The sequence below is a fragment of the Pecten maximus genome, chromosome 2, assembly GCF_902652985.1.
Source record: "Pecten maximus chromosome 2, xPecMax1.1, whole genome shotgun sequence".
NCBI lineage: Eukaryota > Metazoa > Mollusca > Bivalvia > Pectinida > Pectinidae > Pecten > Pecten maximus.
This window is the reverse complement of record NC_047016.1, coordinates 5,796,160-5,821,110: the sequence shown is the minus strand read 5'-3', so window position 1 is coordinate 5,821,110 and position 24,951 is coordinate 5,796,160. Positions and strand designations below refer to the sequence as shown.

Below are 24,951 nucleotides of genomic sequence, written 5' to 3'. Positions count from 1 at the left end.
CTCGGAAACCGGCATGGTCGGAAGTCAGTTGAAAGCTTGTAGAAATGATTTGGTTTTGCGAGCACTCGCAGCAGGTTTTGAATATTTCCGCTCTAGAGCTGTTTCCTTCTGTTAAGAAAAGTAGTGTTTGAAGGGAATTATCGTAGTTTACGTCTAACGGAGTAAAAGTCGTGTTTTAGCAAATGTTGTGAAATGGCTGAACATGCCATGTGTTCGGGACTCAGGATTACAAAGTCGATTTGATTATACTACTTGTGTTAAACAGATTATTGGTTCTTGTACATCCCTAAAACGTAGGCATCCATAGATAATTTTAAACGATTCTCATTACGGCACCTAGGTTTAGCTGTAATTGGTATGTTTTTCCTAACACATGTTAATAAACTGTTGACCGTTATCTGTTGAGTCCATTACTATTCACACTAGTCTAGTCTGCATCTTAATTTAATTATGGAATCGGCAAGCGAAAGAGGCAGTCGATTTTGAAGAATTTTCTGTTTCTCCTGTTAGGCCCTCCCTTATCGGTCCTGGGAGAGTCATACCATTCATTTATACAACAAATTGATTTCCAAATATTGCCAAATAATGGTCTTGATCAAAAACCAAATACACTCAGCCGTTGAGACAAGTAGCAATTTACCGGAAATCGACGGACGACAGACACTGCGGGATGGCATAACGTAACCTACCCTGCGGTGAACTGTTAATGGTAACATTTATCATTTACCAATTTATTATTTGTATAACAAAGTAATTTAATTTGTGTGTAAAACACTCAGAGCTTTACATGTGGAAACTTAGCAATAATGGCAGATCTTTTTTAACAGCAATATATATTTAACTTGATTATCGTTTTCTATAAGTGGGGATATATTCTTATTAGCCGTTTCACCGACGACCTCGAGAGAAGCCAGCGAAATGATCACCGCAGCGAGGCATCATTTCATCGGCCTTCTGTAGTCACTCTCTTGCATTTAACTTTAAATAAAACTTCATGATACATTATCATCGGTCTCGCTTACCGACGTCATCTAAAAAATAAACATTACTCGAAATAGTTTTCCCTATTTCATGAAAGATTAATTGAATTCGATTGAAGCTGAGACAAATTCACCTATTAGAGAGTTGGTCTTGTCAATTTGTCACTTCAGGACATAAACCAAAGCAATGTCTCACTATCTTATTCAATCTGTTTGTTTATTTTTGTATATATCCGTAACTTACTTAACATTAGATGCTGAATCGTAAATAAGTTCTACATGAAAATGTATTCCATCCCGTTTGTTCTTACCGTTAGATAGTTAATCGTATTAAATAATAGGCTCATCACTGTTAATGGAATACATTGGAATGAATATTTTTTCTAGATGAAGCATTTTTGTTGTATGGGAAGTATATAAGAAGCGCGACTTTGACAAATTCATTCGAACAGGCAATATTTCTTTTTTCAAATACAGTCTATGGAGTCTTTACAATACAGACAATTTAGTCAAGTTGTGTTTGTAGAGCAAACGACTGTTTCAATAATGTAAGGCATATACAGCGAACGGGAACAAGCCGCTTAGAAATTATATTGTCTCATTATGACTGAAAACTCTAAATAATTACAATCACGCTACTGAATAATGGATATTGTAAGAACATGCCAATGGCATATTTAAATTGAAAGTTATTCCATTTCAACTAACTTCACCAGGCTTTATTCGCATGCAGTTGTCTACTAAAAAATCGCTGTCTTCGCAATTCAAATACACAGATTCGGTTTTCCTCATCAGGAAAATTGGTCACGTGATAAAGGATCGATAAAGATTTGATTAATTTAATCTGTACTTTTGTAGGCATCCGATGTACTGTTAAGAGGATATGTCAATATGCTGCAAATTGTTAGTTTTATGTGACGATTTTATATTAAATCTGTAAAACTAACCCCAGTTTAAAGTTAAGGGGGTGCTTGTGATGCAAAAGAGACTTCCCTAGTAATGTAATGTGATAGGCATATCCAATTTAGCAATGTTAATACTTTATCATATACTAGTATTCTAGATTGCAAATTCATTATATGTTATTACTTAAAAGCTGTTTCATTTGATTTCTCGACCACGAAAAATATCATTATCTATCAGGTTGACAACAGAAAGTCTCCATACGTAGGAGGTAAAGCTTATTCAATACACTAGATATATATATATATATATCAATATATGGTCACCATGGCATCGACGTGGTACGTACGTTGGTTGTCGTTTGGTAGTACTAGGTTGGCACTCTGTAGTGCTGCATGCCGTGGTGACTTAATCGTCTGCTCCTGGTAGCACGTCCATTCCTTGCAGCACCTATCCCTGACCTCAGTCAGACGTGAGTTTGGACAGTGCTCAATGGAGGGCCGGAAATCTTCCTGGGGACAAAGGTTCACGCATCCGTACTTGCCGTTTTGGCACGTGCATAAACGTCGACAATCTGGTTTGAATTTTTCTCCATCTTTGTATTCCTTTCCATTTACAAAACATGTCTTTGGTACAAATGCTGCAAAAGATGATTAAAAATAATTATTCCCACAGGAAAAGAAAACATCTTATACAAATTATACCCCATTAGCCCTTTCCAATTACAGATTTAGTAGTAACATATGCATATTTCTGTCTCATTGAAATGTTACGCCAGCATAAACACATGTAACATGTATGGAGGTGAACGTGTACTAAAGTTTACCTATTTTCGTATGTATACGGCATGCTGAATATTCCACAATCCAGTACGCTTGTTTGGCAGACATTGTGATGAAGCATGCTTGGCGGACATGCGAGAAGTTTATTCTTATGGAAATGTCTGCGCTTTTCAAATCTCCGCGGAGGTTGTTAAGATCTAAACGGCCGTTGTGTAAACAGTAAGATTTTGTATATGGTATCATTGTTCCTTAACCGATAGCGTGCTGTGTCGGGTCTAAATAACACGGACATGAACTCTTTTACTAGTATTTTAGGTAATGACGAACAGGTCACTGGTTTCCCCCGAGATTTAACCTAAGCATTGCTACCTTATGTCTTGTATGTGGTGGGTTGAACTTAAACATAGCATACATTAACCTGTACAAAAGGGTTCGATCAACATTCCTCGTTATCAGTATTTTACTAGCATAATTTGGTGGCTTTTCTTTATTCCAGCTTATAGAGAATAGTAATAGACAGTTTCAGCAAAGAATAGACCATTGCTGAAAGTAATGCACTAGATAAACCTCAAACGGGGATAGTCACAGCCTATTAACGTCACATCTAACGGGTAAAGTCATAGTCTATCAAAGTAACATCTGACGGGAATAATCAAAGCCGATCAAAGTAGCATCTAGCGGGAATAGTCATAGCCTATCATAGTAACAGATAACGAGGAAAGTCATAGTCTATTAAAATAATTGCTAACGAGAAAGTCATAGCCTATAAATACACTGAACTCTCGTCCTAAATAACGTTCAATCGGGAATGGAAATAACACTACTGCTCTATAAATAAACCATGTCTCACCTCTACATATACCCTCATTATCACAGTAAAGGTCTTGTTGCGCGTCACACTTGTCTTTCCTACTACACATGTCACCATGCTGGCGCGCGCACATGTAGCAACATCCACATCCGTCTCTGATTGTTCGGATGCCCTCGTTACAAACCGGTGGATTAGCGGGACAGGAACATTTCCGAGGACATTCTTGAACCTATGAAAATAGAAGAGAATATTTTAATCGACATTTTCCAGATAACACTTTGAAGCAACAATGCCAATTATTCACATAAAATCTAATTCTGACACCATATTATCATTACACTGTCTTGCTCCCTCCAATTTTACCACTAAAAGCGCAACATTTGCCTTGCCTTGTTAGGACGTCATCTAGAATGTGATTAAAATCGATGCATCCATTTTTCATCAATGAACATGTCTACTCTGCTTTTTCCTTCGTACTTAAACGAACTTGGACGGTTATGTGAGAAGACGGATTAATCAATTAAAATACTTTCCGTATATTCAGTTCATGTTTCTTGAACACGACATGGTTCGATGTTCTAAAGATATCATTATTATACTTCATTAAAATATGGTTTTACAGTCATACATGGTATAGCAAATACCTAATTTTCCGCCACTCGGTTTGCATGAGGTAAAGAATGAGAGCTACCCCAAACACCTCGACTGTTGCACAGTCACGACATAGCAACATTAGCTCGGCTAGGATGTTGTTAGGGCTTTCGTTGTTAGCTTGTTGAAGATAGTAATCTAGACTTTTACGAGAACAAGTTGCATGTTACACGGTTTTGTTTCAGTAATCTCTCACATATTTCCATTTCAGAATATCTTATTGTGTAAATCGCACATAAAATACGAATCCCTCACACCAATGGGAAATACGCCACAGGTAGAATATGTTGTGAGTCATGAACACAGTCATGTTGCATACATGCATTCTAATCAGGATTAAAATAATGAAATCTTTTATCGTAATAGGAAAACCGACGACATTATATTCTTTTTAAGGTTGTTTTACCTGCAATTGATAATATTTCTATTGCAAGGTACATTTTTTTCCAGTGGTTTTCCTGTAGCTAATATAAGGTTCGTTTTCTCCTAACAAAATGCCCGGTCAAAAACCCTAACACCCAACCAATGTGTTACACTATGTAAAGTGTATGATTTCCATTTCATACTAACATGCCATATAACCAGCTATAGCGGGATCAGACATATATGAACGTACAATATCATTAATTATTTCCTAAGAGGAAGCAGGACACCATTGTTCCGTTTTAAAGCTTCGCAAGTTGAAACAAGCAGTAGATTCGATTCCTTGCGCGACGTGGGTCGCTCACACCTTCAGATGAATTTAATCCCGAGGCTCATTGTAAATAAGAAACCTCTCTATAGGAATCCTTGTAAGGGTAAATAGGTGTATACAAATATATGAATAGGCTGAAAGCTAAAAAAATATCACCACAGGCTTTTCAAGACACTGCGTCTTGTCATGGATTGGAAACCCTACGATATGGATAATTGTATCTGATCTGTAAACATTTGTTTGTGAAGCCACTGTATCAAATATATAGTATCTGTGTCGGTATTAGTGTCCATTATCATTAAAGAAGGAAATCCAATACAGAGATTGCACAAAAAGACAAACTGATGTGAACATAACTTTTCAATATTACTTCAGTAATTGATACAACAGACGCCAAACAATGAGTGAGACTGTACCGTACAGCAGTGAGTGAGTGTCTAGTGAGTTATGATACATCTTTTAAAGAAAGTTTATTATACTTGTATGTCTCGTATAATTAAAAACATATTCTCTGTTTCTAATATAACATAACATGTTTAGTGTTTTGTAAGGTCATTAAACAAAGCATTGGTAGTTAGACGTGTGAGACACCCGAATGGGTTGGTAGCTAACAGACACAGCAAATTAATTAAAACTATTGGTTAGTAATACCGTCAATGTGGAAGTACTCATCATCAATCTTGAATATTACTAATAACAATATAATGGTTGGTTATTCCACCTTAGGGAGGTTTTTTATATGCATTAGCCTGCTGCACAATTACCATTGATTTTTGTTTAGATAAAATATTTGTGAAAGGAAATTTTGAAATTGATAATGGTTTGCCTTTTCGAGCATAGAATAAACTTTTATAAATATATGTGGTTAAATTAGTTCAGAGAGCAAAGTAATGTCCATTTAAAAATTTCCACTGATGCTTTTAGTGCTTCAAACGTTTTGTTAAAGGTTTCAATCCTAACCATGAAATATAGTAGTGTTTAACATTGAAAATGAGAGAACAGTTCCTACCACATTGAATGCACCAATACTAAATAATACATGTAGCATTTAGAGGGAAAGTTCCAATTGATATTGGGCATAATCGAGAAAGGTAACTTGAGTCGAAAAGTGTATACTCCCTTGAGCTAATATTGAACGGGAGGAAATGACGCATAACCAAATGGCGAGTTTATCCTAAACCCGATGGCAAACGACACTTTTTTGAAATCCAACAGTTGCAAATTCATTATCTTCTCTTGTTATACAGAACTCGTATGATGCTGTGACGAAAATATCTGAGTTTTTATCAGGGAATCGTTTTATCACAAGCCTTATGATATTATATGGATTGCAATCATGGAATGACTAGTTCTAACAAGATTTGGCGGATACACTACATCTTCAGAGTGTGAATAAGAGAATATAACGAATCATCAGTCGAAAGAATAAAAGTCAGTTACCTCAAGGAACAGCGCCTCCAAATGGCATGTCTCTAATGAAAACGCCATATCCAACTAAGCGTTTTAATCAAGTCCTTCCGCGTTCTGTCGCGCTAAATTTGTTAAATGCTCTAAGGAAATTAAACGTCGCTGTCTTTATTGGAACGGAAAGAGCAATTATTACACATGCATTGTAGAACAGTATTTTATACTGTCAAACAACCGACAGGCAACTAGCAGCACGTTGTCCACAGGTTAAAATACCCAATAGCCCAGCTTATCCATAAGCCCATGTGGTATCCCATACGACGAGGATAACTTGACACCACTGCAATACTTATCTATTTTCTCTTTTGTCTCTTTTGTTTTTGACATTGTCGGTACTCACATCATCTGTTTTTGCATAAATCTGATATATCGTGTATGCATGAATTATTCATGAACAAAATCCAGCAATCTGATTGCTTCCGTAGAAAATAGCTACGGAGAATCTGACCAGTCCGATTTGTCGAGCAGTAACACTATGACGACGCACAGGCGTAGTGATCTTGGAATACCGTTTATATCTTTCAGACGACAAAAAAAAAGAGTTTCATTAATGAGAAGCATTTTGATTGGTCACTAAACTATGAATACTCATATCAAACCGAAAGGTTTCGTTTTCAAGTGTCCAACGAGTGAAACGTAGAGAAGCCTGTGAGAACTGACATGCCATTGTAAGTAAAAATTGTTGTCGGTGTAAACCACTAGTCCCACTCTTTACTATTAAATTTTCTAAAGGATCATTATGCGTGTGCATGGTGTACCAGAAGGCCAGTTCTCCCTGAATTGGTAGCGCAATCTCTTATGGAAACTGATTTGACGTCATAAAATTTGAACTAAAGCCGTTAACTTGATAATTATATTTCGTTACAATTCATTGATAAATAGGTCAGCATGATGTTTACTGAAAAGATTCACATTAAATCTTATGTGTAAAAAAGAAATAAAAGAAATGTGCGGTACATTACATACACAAATCAAAATATAAATATACCATTTATGTATGTAGTTTTGGAAAAGGGTTAGACTTCATTTTGGTTTTGTTTCAGAGGAATCTGTTTAAATGTCACAAAAAGTCAGCTAGAACCGTAATACTCTCGGTTTGACTGTCTGCGTGTTAAAAGTAGGCGGTAGTATAAATCAGAAATGTCAATATATCTGTGGTCCGTGAAAACACAATCACTTTAAAGAAAATGGAATCATTGATTATCAAGCTCAAAAGAGAATGTTAAACACGTGCACAGGAAATCGACTGATCCCTATGTTTCCATTAGCGCTTCAGAAGACCATTAACAATGGTTTCAAACAAAAACGCAAATAAATCATGACATTTGAAATTAAACACACACTCGCACTCCGAAAACCACTTTCTAACCTCGGTATGTGATATGTAAAGACGTCTGGAAGAAACTATCCTGGCGAGGCTAGAACTAGAACTCCATTCAGGTATTGTTTCATTCCCACTTTTCATTTATTATATGTATTATTCCCTTACCTACTGAACACAATAAAAACTGTTTGCTGGTGAAGCATGGTTGTTTATAGCTATATTAAACCTGGTCGTTGTTGGAAGACAATGCTTAGCCCCTAACAAACACACTGCCTTATTCCCCTTTCTTGATTTCGACTTCAATGATATCTTAGTTTGTTTTCTTGTTTTCAGTATTTTATCTAATCTCTTTACATTCATACAGAAGACGATACTGATGACGCCATTGAATATGACGTTACCAGGAAAACAATGCAAGTAAATACATTATGGCTACATTGAAGACGGCAATAATCTGTAGAAATATTAAATAATGTTTGCATCATGCTTCTTAATGTAATTGTTATTGAATTTGTTTTAATTTTCTATACGACCAATGGAATATTTAAATATTCATGTTTGCTTACAAAGGCTTCGGTAAAATGTAAATTATAGACGAGTCCCATCGGCTTCATCAACATTAACGTTGTTCAAGTAACCAACCCATGTTGACAACGTACTACATCTCGTATTGTTTTCAAGGTTCTCAGAAAGTTCCAATTAGTGAAACAATCTTACTGTTACTCCAGCAAACTAACTGTGTTGTAAAACGATAGCTAGACTGATCATTGGGTTAGTTTTCCCTCAAATTCGGCAAGTTGGGAAAATGAGGTAAACGTGCATGGAACGTGGACATCTATGTAACATGCCATGTCTACTTTTAGAAACGGCCGTATATCAATATACCAAATACACCAAGTAAGACCCTCGCGCGCTTCCATCCGGGCCAACAAGCGTGATTAATATAAGTTAATATAACTTGTTTCTCAATTGTTGTAAAATAAATAAAGTTTACATACACCTCGACAAAAGAAACAAGTACTGCTGTTTGATATTAAATACTTATATTGAAAACGGAACATGTTAGCACAGTATTCTGACGGTGATTTAACAGAATGACCTACATATAGGGTAGGTCAACGAATATATCTTAATCATTTGCTAACAGGAATACATCTCAGTTACGAACATATATCAAAGACGAAACAACAACCAATGATAGACGTTGTTTGGTAGACCAGTTAGCTCCATGAAGAACCAATACCAAACCAAGGTAATTTCTTAACATTCTGGGGATTCAAGGTCGCACATAACATGCGAAATCGGCGGAGCTTCCAAAAGGGAAACAATGACTTTTCTATTTAATTACATATGCACACTACTTTAGACAAGATCGATAGTCTAAATGAAAATTTCTCATTACCGACAAACAAATTTTTGCAATTTAATTTCAAACCAATAATCTGCTCATGGAATTGTTAACCTTTAGAGTAATTGACAAAAGGACAACATCATGCGACTTGTCATGACAAATTAGTGCATTTTATATAGAGAAAATGTGTCTGTTCATCCCGTTGAAGGAGATGTGGACATGCCTACCGTTGCATTTTCCCAAGATATTGAAGTGGTTCCTTCTCTTAAAGGAGTGATAAAGCTCACTATAACCATGGTAATAGCCCTACATATATGTGTAATTGTCCATCATTGGAGAAATGATACTAGATTTAGAAGCACATATCGGTGAATGGTTCAGAGCGGTAGTTAATAGGTAACACATTGATTCGCTTATATAACATCATCGTTTTCAGGAAGTAATAAGATATTAAAATTATTGTTAATAATGTATAGCTATCTACCTTAGTATAGATATCCACCTTAGTATAGATATCATTCCATAATGAACATTGTTGCGAAAACTTCCAGACACTGATGCTTGTTATCAGCGTTTTCTTCCTGATAGTTTGATATTAAGGGTTTTACGCCCCGTCAACAACATGTGTTCAATAAAGACGGACACGCGAGAAAAAAAAAACTGGAAATGAAGGTAGGAACAGAGAATATAAATACTCCAAGTTTGCCAATGGTAGCAGCCGATTAATAATGGAATCTTCAACGTAATCCCCCCTCCCCTTTATGATCGACAGATTATCCTAAAATTATCAACTTCTATTTTCTACCTATGACAAACAGTCAGTTTGACATCCGGCTTTCCAGTGACTTGAAAACATCGCAAATATCAACCACGTCCCTGATTCTTCCGTTTCTTCCGTTTCTATTGCAACTTGAAATTAAGTGGGATATTACAGATATTAATGATCCCTACTCTTCTACTAGTCGTTCTGACGACCAGTTCAACCATAACTTGAGCCCTATCATAACTGTATGAATTATCTATACTCTAATACTGGTCATTCTAACGCCCAGCCCTACCATAACTGTATGGATGTAGCGCCCAGCTCTACCATAACTGTATGGATGTAGCGCCCAGCTCTACCATAAATGTATGGATGTAGCGCCCAGCTCTACCATAACTGTATGGATGTAGCGCCCAGCTCTACCATAACTGTATGGATGTAGCGCCCAGCTATACCATAACTGTATGGATGTAGCGCCCAGCTCTACCATAACTGCATTTTCTCACTGTCAGCTCTGACATAACTGTATTAATGATCATTTCCCTCATACTGGTCATTATTCTGGCGGCCAGTTTTATCATTACTGTGAAATATAATCAAATTAATTGATTAGTGTATAAATATACCTCTCCATATTATTTGTATTACAGGTAACTTTAACTTTAGTATTGAATACACGGCCAAGATAGACAAAAACGAGTCATTATGTTTTACACTGGCAAGGCAATGCAGGTTAGTGATTTACACAGTTGTTACACTGAGTCACGACAGAGAATCCAAACATCACAAAGTGCGACCGATGTAAGTAGCTAGACCAGTCAATGACAATGGGAAGGCGTAATATCATCCTGTATCATTGATACCGTGTCTCTATCAAAACATAGACGTGTCATTGACGGGATGGTTGCTACTAATCATTGAGGGGATGGTATCTTTACTAATCATTGAGGGGATGGTATCTTTACTTATCATTGAGAGGATGGTATGCTACTAATCATTGAGGGGATGGTATGCTACTAATCATTAACGGGATGGTGTCTTTACTAATCATTGAGGGGATGTTATCTTTACTAATCATTGAGGGGATGGTATCTTTACTTATCATTGAGGGGATGTTATGCTACCAATCATTGAGGGGATGGTATCTTTACTAATCATTGAGGGGATGGTATCTTTACTAATCATTAACGGGATGGTATGCTACTAATCATTGAGGGGATGGTATCTTTACTAATCATTTACGGGATGGTATCTTTACTAATCATTGATGGGATGGTATCTTTACTAATCATTGAGGGGATGGTATCTTAACTAATCATTGAGGGGATGGTATCTTGACTAATCATTGAGGGGATGGTATCTTTACTAATCATTGAGGGGATGGTATCTTGACCAATCATTGAGGGGATGGTATCTTGACTAATCATTAAGAGGATGGTATCTTGACTAATCATTGAGGGGATGGTAACATAACTTATCATTCAGGGGATGGTATCTGAACTTATCATTGAGGGGATGGTATCTTGACTAATCATTGAATGGATGGTATCTTTACTAATCATTGAGGGGATGTTATGCTACTAATCATTGAGGGGATGGTATCTATACTAATCATTGAATGGATGGTATTTTAACTAATCATTGAGGGGATGGTATCTTAACTAATCATTGAGGGGATGGTATCTTTACTAATCATTGAGGGGATGGTATCTTAACTAATCATTGAGGGGATGATATCTTAACTAATCATTGAGGGGATGGTATCTTAACTTATCATTGAGGGGATGGTATCTTGACCAATCATTGAGGGGATGGTATCTTGACTAATCATTAAGAGGATGGTATCTTGACTAATCATTGAGGGGATGGTAACATAACTTATCATTCAGGGGATGGTATCTGAACTTATCATTGAAGGGATGGTAACATAACTTATCATTCAGGGGATGGTATCTTAACTAATCATTGAAGGGATGGTATCTTAACTAATCATTGAGGGAATGGTATCTTTACTTATCATTGAGTGGATGGTATCTTAACTAATCATTGAAGGAATGGTATCTTTACTAATCATTGAGGGGATGGTATCTTTACTAATCATTGAGGGGATGGTAAGATAACTAATAATTCCGGGGAAGATGTCTTCCTTCTGTTGATATTCACCAGATACTAGACATCGTAGACTCTTTCGTAAAACCTCTTCAGATAATGTCAGATGATCATTTCCGTATCCGTCGACGTGTCCCTCCCGTTCAGAAGGACGCCTACCACGACGCGTTACTGGTATGTCACTTTAGACTAAAGGAGTAGAATGAAAGCAGTTTATATTATAATTGGTATCTCCAGACAGACAAAATGCCCAAGGTCAAACTTGGCGTACACTTGGCTACTCGTGATGCCAAAAATAGGTACATAGGTTGTGCAACAGCAGTTTATATGAGTGTACACGTGTCCACAACCATATACCGATTGCCTATACATAATTAATATCATGAAATCCAAGCCGCATCGTTTACCAAAGATTTTGGTAACCAAAAATGCGACAGGGTCAGTAAATGTCAGGAATCTGAAAAAAACGGGTATATGACGTCATCTTATGGAGAATTAATGAAACTACCTACAGTCTGAACTATTTTATTTTTGGAGAAATTGTATTTACGCATTCGTAATCGTCTCATCACATAAAAAGAGATGTATTAGTAATGATAATTTCAACATATATGTTGTTGACGTAAATAGATAAATAATTCTTGCTGTGTGTGTGTGATGTTCCACAAAATTTGTCTATTGGCAACAAGAGATGTGCATATTATTTTGGTTAACAGGAATCTAGAAATATACAACATTTTGAGACATGCTATTGTTTCAATTTAAATGATATTGTAGAAAATGGGGGAAATTCTTTATCATTTCAACAGTGCTGTGTTGAGCTAGTGTGGTTTGTGGTGTGGTGTGGTGTGTGGTGTGGTGTGGTGTGGTGTGGTGTGTGGTGTGGTGTGTGGTGTTGTGCGGTGTGGTGTGGTGTGGTGTGTGGTGTGGTGTGTGGTGTGGTGTGTGGTGTGTGGTGTGGTGTGGTGTGGTGTGTGGTGTGTGGTGTGGTGTGTGGTGTGTGGTGTGTAGATTGATGTGGTATGAGGTGGATTGATGTGGTGTTGTGTGATGTGGTGTGTTGTGGTGTGGTGTGATGTGATGTGATGTGGTGTGGTGTGATGTGATGTGGTGTGGTGTGGTGTGGTGTGGTGTGGTGTGGTGTGGTGTGATGTGGTGTGCTGTGATGTTGTGATGTGTGATGTGGTATGATGTGGATTGATGTGGTGTGTTGTGGTGTGGTGTGGTGTGTAGATTGATGTGGTATGATGTGATGTGGTGTGGTGTGTTGTGGTGTGGTGTGGTGTGTGGTGTGGTGTGATATGATGTGTGGTGTGGTGTGGTGTGGTGTGGTGTGTAGATTGATGTGGTATGATGTGATGTGGTGTGGTGTGATGTGGTGTGTGGTGTGGTGTGTAGATTGATGTGGTATGATGTGATGTGGTGTGGTGTGATGTGGTGTGTGGTGTGGTGTGTAGATTGATGTGGTATGATGTGGATTGATGTGGTGTGATGTGGTGTGGTGTGCTGTGTGGTCTTGCGTGGTGTGGTGTGGTCTTGCGTGGTGTGGTGTGGTGTGGTGTGGTGTGGTGTGTAGATTGATGTGGATTGATGTGGTGTGATGTGGAGTGGTGTGGTGTGTGGTGTGCTGTGTGGTCTTGCGTGGTGTGGTGTGGTGTGGTGTGGTGTGGTCTGAAGTGGTATGATGTGAAGTGGTTTTTTGTGTGGTGTGGTGTGGTGTGGCTTAGTGTGATGTGATGTGGTGTGGTGGTGTGGTATCGATTTATGTACTACAATGTTTTGTGCTTTGCTGTGCTCTGTGGTGTGGATTAATGTGGTGTGATGCTATGTGGTGTGATGTGTTGTGGTGTGGCGTGTTGTGGTTGTGTGTGATGTGGTTGTGGTGTGTTGTTTGGTGTGATGTGGTTTGGTGTGATGGTGTGTGGTGTGGTTTGGTGTGCTGCTGTTTGGTGTGGTGTGGCGTGGTGTAGTGTGGTGTGGAGTGGTGTGATGCGGTGCGGGTTGGTGAGGTGTGGTGCGGTGTGGTGCGGTGTGGTGTAGTGTGGTGTGGTGTGGGTGTGGTGTGGTGTGGTGTGAGGTTCGGAGGTAGGTTTACAGGATGTACTTTAACGAATCTACTCTTATATACATGCAAATACAATAATGTGTTGTCGCTAGGTGTGCGATCGTATAGCCAAATATGGTAGTTAAATGTTTGACCAACACAAGGGAAGGTAGAGAAATGACAAGATTGCAGTGAGCGGCAGACGACGCCGTTCTACATGTAAAGGTGCACAAATCTTATCGATCTTTATGTTGTTCTAGGTAACGGGTACTATAATATACTGTTATTTATTGCATGTAGTCTGGATTTTAAGGATTCAATTCGATTTCCATGCTAAATCAATTTTGTGGTGGATGTAGAATACCTAAGCAATATCGTATACTATTTAGATATGAAATATTTATATTTGGCGATGTGTGTAAGGTTTGTTAAACGCATTAAATTATCTAATACCACATGGAATCCATAACGATGCTAGGGTGATACGGTGGCTGGGAAGGAAGAAGCATACAGAATACTGCACCTATATACCAGTAAACTATAGCGACTGGGGTAACTACAGCTAATTATCACGACAAGTTGTTTCCTTTCCCTGGTAAACCTTGTTCTACTTGTTCTATGCCTTTGATGTTTAATAACGATTCTTATTTACATGTCTTGAAACATATTAACACAACCCCCCCCCCCCCCCCCCCCCCCCCCCCCCTCCAAAAAAAATAAAATTTAAAAAAAACAAACAGAATTGAACACTTAACTTGGCCTTTTCCAAATGATATCAGGTCACGGCTTACATTTGGTTTGACATACGTGTTAGGATATATACCTTTATGTGTCCATACTTTAAACGTTGAAACACAAAATGAAAACTTTCACATATACATATGTACACAGCGTATGAGGACGGAAAGCAAGACTTGATGCCCTTCAAACTGCCAGGGGAGGTTCGTTATTACGGCATGTCATTGGGTTATTACGGCATGTCATTGGGTTATTACGGCATGTCATTGTCGTTATTACGGCATGTCATTGGGATATTACGGCATGTCATTGGGTTATTACGGCATGTCATTGTCGTTATTACGGCATGTCATTGCCGTTATTACGGCATGTCATTGGGTTATTACGGCATGTCATTGTCGTTATTACGGCATGTCATTGGGTTATTATTGTTTGCCCCATAAAATAGTCCATTTCACCATGTGGCTACTGTTACAACTACGGTATACCTCAGGTCCGATTTTAATCGTAGATTTTTTATTTTGACCATTTGCATTTGTATTTCAGTCCTGTTTTCGCACCTTTAAGACGTGTATTTCAGTCCTGTTTCCACATCTTTTAGACGTGTATTTCAGTCATGTTTCAGCACGATTTACACGTGTTTTTTTAGTCCTGTTTTTGCACCTTTAAGACTAGTATTTCTGTCATGTTTCCGCACTTTTAGACTAGTATTTCAGTCCTGTTTCCGCACTTTTAGACGTGTATTTCAGTCATGTTTCCGCACTTTTAGACGTGTATTTCAGTCATGTTTTCGCACTTTTAGACGTGTATTTCAGTCATGTTTTTCCAACGTTTAGATGTGTATTTCAGTCATGTTTCCGCACATTTTAGATATGTTTTTAAGTCTTGTTTCCGCACCCCTTTTAGACGTGTATTTGAGTCAAATTTCCGCAGTTTTTAGACGTGTACTTAAAACATATTTCCAAACCTTTTAGACGTGTATTTCAGTCATGTTTCCGCACTTTTTAGATGTGTTTTCCAGTCTTGTTTCCGAACCATTTTTAGACGTATATTTTTGTCATATCCGCACTTTTTAGACATGTATTTCAGTCATGTTTTCCCACGTTTCGGACGTGTTTTTCAATCATTTTCCTGCACTTTTTAGATGTGTTTTTAGTCAAATTTCCGGACCTTTTAGAGGTGTATTTCAGTCATGTTTTTGCTCTTTTTAGACTTGTGTATTTTTGTAATGTCTCCACACCTTTTAGATGTGTATTTTAGTCATGTTTCCGCACCTTTTAGACGTGTATTTTTAATACCATTGATGGATTAAATGGGTATATGTTGCACTGACTGTTTATTTGCCTTCCTGTATCGATTCCATCAATATTTAAGTATGTGCATCCTCACTTCCCACTTGGAACACGTTTTGTACTAAGAATAGTGAAACGCCAATAACGTCAAAGGGCTCAAATCAATGATAGCATGATGACTGCATAATCTTGTAAACATGTTCCTTCATTAATATCTATCTCTGGTAATTATTTTACGAAAGAAAGTGATAAATAAAAGTGAGATCATAAAAGTGAGATCAAAGAATATTTAAACATTGGTGTCAATATTACTAGTTTAATAGGAGTATGATTTTTTTTTTTTTTTTTTTTTTGCAAACTTTGAATCTGCGTAGCGGATTCTTATAAAAGTTTGTAAAAACATATGTTACCTTCTTAATTGATTGTGCCATAACAAAACCATTACTACCCCATTGTTTCTGATTTCCTCTTTATGACATGTATTCAAATATTTAACGTTGTTGCAGTTCGCGTTTTTACAACATTGCATTACAGTGAGCCGTACACACTGCGTGTGCGTAAGCAAAATTGTTTAAACAAAAATTGCATTCATAAAAAAATAAGTAGGTCCGCTAGGTGACGCGTAACTATTGACTCCTACAATAATTACCTATTGGGCGAAACTTAATATTTTCATTTATGGTAGTATGAAAAGAAAACAAATGACGAATCAGAAAGCAGTATTCTGAGTACAAAGAGCGAAAAATTAGAAATGATTTATACGTCAATAAACTTCATCCTTACTCAATAACACACATGTAATAATATCAACGTAAAATACGAATCTGATTCTTAAATAACAACAAACAAAAACAAACAAATGATAATAATGAAAATAATTAAATATGTATATATGGGTACATCCGGGACTCCAAATAGTTCCACATTTCTTCGGAATCACTGCATTTTACTGTAATACAAGACTGGCTTATTGACGATTACTGTTAACATGTTACTGTAATACAATACTGACTTATTGACGATTACTGTTGACATTTCTCTGTAATACAAGACCGACTTATTGACGATTACTGTTAACATTTTACTGTAATACAAGACTGGCTTATTGTCGATTACTGTTAACATTTTACTGTATTACAAGGCTGACTTATTGACGATTACTGTTAACATTTCACTGTAATACAAGACTGACTTATTGACGATTACTGTTAACATTTTACTGTAATACAAAACTGACTTATTGACGATTACTGTTAACATTTTACTGTATTACAAGGCTGACTTATTGACGATTACTGTTAACATTTCACTGTAATACAGAACTGACTTATTGACGATTACTGTTAACATTTCACTGTAATACAAGACTGACTTATTGACGATTACTGTTAACATTTTACTGTAATACAAAACTGACTTATTGACGATTACTGTTAACATTTTACTGTAATACAAAACTGACTTATTGACGATTACTGTTAACATTTTACTGTATTACAAGACTGACTTATTGACGATTACTGTTAACATTTTACTGTAATACAAAACTGACTTATTGACGATTACTGTTAACATTTTACTGTAATACAAAACTGACTTATTGACGATTACTGTTAACATTTTACTGTAATACAAAACTGACTTATTGACGATTACTGTTAACATTTTACTGTAATACAAGACTGACTTATTGACGATTAATGTTGACATTTCACTGTAATACAAGACTGACTTATTGCCGATTAATGTTAACATTTTACTGTAATACAAAACTGACTTATTGACGATTACTGTTGACATTTTACTGTAATACAAGACTGACTTATTGACGATTACTGTTAACATTTTACTGTAATACAAGACTGACTTATTGACGATTACTGTTAACATTTTACTGTAATACAAGACTGACTTATTGACGATTACTGTTAACATTTTACTGTAATACAAGACTGACTTATTGACGATTACTGTTAACATTTTACTGTAATACAAGACTGACTTATTGACGATTACTGTTAACATTTCACTGTAATACAAGACTGACTTATTGACGATTACTGTTAACATTTCACTGTAATACAAGACTGACTTATTGACGATTACTGTTAACATTTCACAGTAATACAAGACTGACTTATTGACGATTACTGTTAACATTTCACTGTAATACAAGACTGACTTATTTACGATTACTGTTAACATTTCACTGTAATACAAGACTGACTTATTGACGATTACTGTTAACATTTTACTGTAATACAAGACTGACTTATTGACGATTACTGTTAACATTTCACTGTAATACAAGACTGACTTATTGACGACTTACTGTTAACATTTCACATGTAATACAAGACTGACTTATTGACGATTACTGTTGAACATTTCACTGTAATACAAGACTGACTTATTGACGATTAATGTTAACATTTCACATGTAATACAAGAACTGACTTATTGACGATTACTGTTAACATTTCACTTAATAGAAGACTGACTTATTGACGATTAATGTTAACATTTCACATGTAATAGCAAGACTGACTTATTGTACGATTACTGTTAACATTTCACAGTAATACAAGACTGACTTATTGACGATTACTGTTAACATTTCACAGTAATACAAGACTGACTTATTGACGATTACTGTTAACATTTCACTGTAATACAAGACTGACTTATTGACGATTACTGTTAACATTTTACTGTAATACAAGACTGACTTATTGACGATTACTGTTAATATTTTACTGTAATACAATACTGACTTATTGACGATTAATGTTGACATTTCACTGTAATACAAGACTGACTTATTGCCGATTAATGTTAACATTTCACTGTAATACATAACTGACTTATTGCCGATTAATGTTAACATTTCACTGTAATACATAACTGACTTATTGTCGATTACTGTTAATATTTCACTGTAATACAAGACTGTTTTATTGTCGATTACTATTAATATTTCACTGTAATAAAAGATGCTGCCCCTTGGGACTCTTCCCTTAGGTTGTTACGGAAACGCGTCATGAATGTCCCGGATTAACGCGAAAGTAAGTGGAGCTTTATGCGGCGTGAACTGCAATGCCCTGTTATGTTAACGTAATGACGGGCTCGCTGTCTTTCCTGTGTGATACATTGCTGTTTATGGCGGATTTCTACTGATGTGGGCGTGTCCATACAGTGCAGTGAATGTCAACTGACAGACTGGATATCCTGCCTCGTTGAAACATATCTATGTCTTAATTGTCTTCTCCTATTGAGAATTTATCGATGTTTTACGAGATCATCGGTTCTACGCCGATGTCGTCTCATGTGTGAAAAAATGGCCATTACCAAAGGACTTTATGTTGACAAGTTGATCTGTGTACATTTGCATAGGTCCGCAGATGTTTTCTTGTCAAAGTTTCGTCCTTCATTATGTCGATGTGATTGTATTAGAAAATCAAACTAACATCCAAACATCAAACACCAATATACGGAATTACTCATTTCCACTGTCTTTTGTCAAAGGAGCAATATGTACCTCCTCATGGACAGCATATATTACAACTGCTGTACTTTAGACGACTTTCGCAATTGTGTTCCAAAATGCTATAGATACTTAAAATGATCGATAAGTTATGTTTATATGTCGGGACACCTTAGCCACTCGAACACCGCGGACCCACATGGAAGCATGCTGATGGAACTTAGTGATTGAGTAAACTAGATAACAAGGAGGAAACTCACGTTGCCGGGCAGAAAACCCATGACCGAAATGGGGAATCAAACCCCGATGGCTGATTAATCTGTTGTTATGAATTACCAAACATATGGTCGGGTAGCACTGGTGTTACGAACTCGTCTTTCACATAGGTGGCAGGAGATAGATTCGATAACCTGTTCAACGACTGCAGTTTTCCTCCACGAACATCGGTTTCCTCTCTCATTAAACCCTCACTTAAACTAGTTTCGCAATTGTTGTAAATTGTTGCACGTTAACAACCAGTTTATTACTTGTTCTAAAAATGCAATTCAATTCCTCGAAAATTGTGAGCTTCCAAACGTTATTTCGAGTTTGACGTTGTGTTCAGTTAAACCTAAATTACGAATGGTTGACAAATCTGGAATTGTAGTGTTGACAGTAGGGATCTGTACCCTTGAAAGCTCCAGGGTGGAATTGTGTTACACTAAGTAGAGAATTCGAGCCAAAGAGCATGTATCGTGATTGGTTTGAAATGTCAACGTCAACAAATTGAAGTCTTCACTAATGAACAGGTAGCGAGGTGTCTCCCCTGGTCAGACCACTGTCATGTCCCGTTAGATGACCATTAAACGCCCTGTGACATGACCATGAAACGTCCTGTTAGATGAATGTTAAACGCCCTGTTTGATGATAATTAAACGCCATGTTAGACTTCCATTTACGTCGTGTTAGATGACTAATAAAAACTACGTCGTTCCTGTTGGCACTACAAACCACGATCTGCACGCGTCAAGGATGTAATGTTTGTCGTAAAGCAACGGCGGCCATCCTTCCTACATCGCATGATCCTAAGCTTTTGCAACGCAACAAGATTCCGTGAACAATCCACAGTAAATGACGGTAAGCAAATCGCATTTCTATGGAAGTCCCGGGCAACGATCTGTTTTACAGTAGACAATAATTTGCTTGTCTGCGTTGGTTTACCCAGTGGGAGGGACGTTCGTGAACAAACGACATGCCATTTGTCTGTCCATTAGTCTAAGTTAGAGAATTCCTAGCGTCTTGTACTGCACCAGAGTGGGCAATTATTTAGTGTCGAACCACACGGATTCACCCCCTGCATCGTGAGGTATATGTACATCACGTCAACAGATGACAACATACGTTATTGTTCAATAGTGAATGTAATGGAAATAGCATATAACAACTACTGTTAAAAACTGAGTTATAACACGTAATATGGTCTTTTATGATAGATCTTACAAAACACTAGGGAGTACCAAAAGGTACGACATGTAATGCAAACATTTAATTAATTCAAAAGGTAGGGAATGTGATGTAAACATTTAATTAATCCAAAAGGTAGAGAATGTGATGTAAATATTTAATTAATCCAAAAGGTAGGGAATGTGATGTTAAACATTTAATTAATCCAAAAGGTAGACCATGTGATGTAAACATTTAATTAATCCAAAGGTAGGACATGTGATGTAAACATTAAATTAATTCAAAAGGTAGACCATGTGATGTTAACATTTAATTAATCCAAAGGTAGGACATGTGATGTAAACATTTAATTAATTCAAAAGGTAGACCATGTGATGTAAACATTTAATTAATCCAAAAGGTAGAGCATGTGATGTAAACATTTAATTAATTCAAAAAGGTCCCATGTGATGTAAACATTACATTAATTCAAAAGGTAGGGAATGTGATGTAAACATTTAATTAATCCAAAAGGTACGGCATGTAATGCAAACATTTAATTAATCCAAAGGTAGGACATGTGATGTAAACATTTAAATAATCCAAAAGGTATGGAATGTGATGTAAACATTTAATTAATCCAAAAGGTACGGCATGTAATGCAAACATTTAATTAATCCAAAGGTAGGACATGTGATGTAAACATTTAATTAATTCAAAAGGTAGACCATGTGATGTAAAGATTTAATTAATCCAAAAGGTAGAGCATGTTATGTAAACATTTAATTAATTCAAAAAGGTCCCATGTGATGTAAACATTATATTAATTCAAAAGGTAGGGAATGTGATGTAAACATTTAATTAATCCAAAAGGTACGGCATGTAATGCAAACATTTAATTAATCCAAAGGTAGGACTTGTGATGTAAACATTTAAATAATCCAAAAGGTAGGGAATGTGATGTAAACATTAAATTAATTCAAAAGGTAGGCCAGGTGATGTAAACATTTAATTAATCCAAAAGGTAGGGAATGTGATGTAAACATTTAATTAATCCAAAAGGTAGACCATGTGATGTAAATATTTAATCAATCCAAAAGGTAGGGAATGTGATGTTAAACATTTAATTAATTCAAAAGGTAGACCATGTGATGTAAACATTTAATTAATCCAAAAGGTAGGACATGTGATGTAAACATTTAATTAATCCAAAAGGTAGACCATGTGATGTAAACATTTAATTAATCCAAAAGGTAGAGCATGTAATGCAAATATTTAATTAATCCAAAAGGTAGGGAATGTGATGTAAACATTTAATTAATCCAAAAGGTGGACCATGTGATGTAAACATTTAATTAATCCAAAAGGTAGAGCATGTAATGTAAATATTTAATTAATCCAAAAGGTAGACCATCTGATGTAAACATTTCATTAATCCAAAAGGTACGCCATGTGATGTAAACATTTAATTAATCCAAAAGGTAGGCCATGTGATGTAAACATTTAATTAATCCAAAAGGTACATGTAGGGCATGTGATGTAAACATTTTATTCATTTAACAATATACTTGCTGATATTGTGGTCATTCGAATTCAGCAGCATATCTAATTATGGCGGGCATCAACTATTCGGTAGACATTTACTAACAATAGCAATATGTAACAGTATACTTGTTAATTACAGTAGATGTGTGAGTTGTGTCGCTTGTAATCACCCTAGCTGTTTGTACTATGTCCTTGTATAATTTCCCCCTTTTCTGTATCCTTGATTAAATAAATATCACGCTATCAAAAAACTCGACATGCTGTTAATCATTTGACTGCTAATTTAGCTAGAATGACATCCATGATGGAGAGGTTTAATTAGAGATCACCATAGTGCAACAGTTCACGGAACAGCAAATACAATATATATCGCCATTACTCAATCACGTGGACTTGTCACGATTTCCGTTAACTAATGGCGGACGATTTGTCTGGAATGTAATGTGGTTATCTTGTGATCTCGGGGGACAATATACGTAACGTTCTCGTACGTGGCGCATTCGTATGTAGACACTGAAACACGTATAGCCGTGACATTCAATTTTAGTGGCCAGTCGTCCTTGTGTCATGTGATTAAAGTTTAAATGTAATCTTTCAGAGTACCACGTAGTTTGACAGAACTATCGGGTAGAAGTCAGTCTTCACGTTGTCAATTCCAATACTGTTTTAACAGTTCACTGGTCTGTGCTTTATCTTTAATCATTCACATGTCATATAATAGATACTTGATATTGTTGCGTCCTAGTTATGCTGCATGCATTACTTCGCTTTTATCTGTTGACGTATTTTCCAATAACCAGGCCATCATGTATAGAAATCAAATGTTACTCTAGATGAAGTGCAATGTTTAACAAAGGTTCAGTGTATAGGATATGGAAACATACCTCTGACTCGGACTTTTGGCTGATTTATTGATTTACAGTCTAACTGATAATTGCCTCGCTATAACCTTCGTCGGTATTATAATCACTACCCCCGATATCGCTACCGTGTCGCCAGTGACATGTGTCAGTATTGCTCGTGTCTTTTTATTTTATTTTTGCGATATAAATTTCTTTTTTTAACTGCGGGTTTGAAGCATTAGCCTGCCAATATTGGAAACATTACATTGTAGTTTTGCTAATGCAATCATGATATGTGTCAAATTAAAATCGGTTGTTCGGTAAAATGGTGTTATACTGGAGGCGGAGACGAGGAAGAAAAAGACTTGCAAATTGAAGTGAGCAAAACACTAGAAAGGATTTCACAAAGAAAACTCGTTATTATAATTAAAACTGGATGAAATGAGGACAAACTATTAACACAGAAAGAGTACGGACACTCTTAAAAAAGTACAAATAAGTAAAAAAAAAAAAAAAAAAAAAAAAATACCGAAACAATCAAGATTCAGATTTAGATTAAGATATTTTATTTCTTTGTGTTTTTAAACACATCAGAGAGAAGACATTACAAAACAAGTAATACGCATACTGAATGCTTGATGGCAACAATAGTATATGCTACACAGTCTACATTCAATATGCCACAGTCTAAATCACAATACATCACAATCTTCATCAGAAAAACACAAAGGCTACATCACAATATACCACAATCTACATCACAATACACAACAGTCTACATCACAATACACAACAGTCTACATCACAGTCTACATAACAATTCACCAGTCTACATCACAATACACCAGTCTACATCACAATACACCACAGTCTACATCACAATACACAACAGTCTACATCACAATACACAACAGTCTACATCACAGTCTACATAACAATTCACCAGTCTACATCACAATTCACTAGTCTACATCACAATACACAACAGTCTACATCACAATACACAACAGTCTACATCACAATACACAACAGTCTACATCACAATTCACCAGTCTACATCACAATTCACTAGTCTACATCACAATACACACCACAGTCTACATCACAATACAGCACAGTCCACATCACAATATATCACAGTATACATCAGTCTACATCACAGTCTACATCACAATATATCACAGCCAACATCACAATTACCACTATTCCATATAAATCACAATATCCACACATCACACATCCACAATATACCACAGCCAACATCACAATATACCACAGCCAACATCACAATATACCACAATCTACATCACTCAATCACCAATACACCACAACATATACAATCTACATCACAATATACCACAGCCACATCACAATATACCCAGCCAAATACCACAGATCCATAACCACAGTCCTACATCACAATATACCACAGCCAACATCACAATATACCACAGCCAACATCACAATATACCACAGCCAACATCACAATATACCACAGCCAACATCACAATATACCACAGTATAAATCACAATATACCACAATCTAACATCACAATATACCACAGCCAACATCACAATATACCACAAAACAGTATACAATCAATACCACAGTATACATCACAATATACTACAGCCAACATCACAATATACCAGTCTAAATCACAATATACCACAATCTAAATCACAATATACCACAGCCAACATCACAGTATACATCACAATATACTACAGCCAACATCACAATATACC

At 36.4% G+C, this 24,951-nt stretch overlaps 1 protein-coding gene across 1 annotated transcript in view; it reads right to left on the bottom strand.

Annotated features, from left to right (window-relative positions):
- LOC117315087 (WNT1-inducible-signaling pathway protein 2-like) overlaps positions 1 to 24,951 on the bottom strand; it is a 109,869-nt gene that overhangs the window by 9,505 nt on the left and 75,413 nt on the right. Inside the window, exons 2-3 of the mRNA XM_033869235.1 lie at positions 3,516 to 3,705; positions 2,233 to 2,523 (exon numbers count right to left, since the gene is read on the bottom strand). Coding sequence (XP_033725126.1) covers positions 2,233 to 2,523; positions 3,516 to 3,705 — 481 coding nt within the window. The remainder of the gene's footprint in view (positions 1 to 2,232; positions 2,524 to 3,515; positions 3,706 to 24,951) is intronic.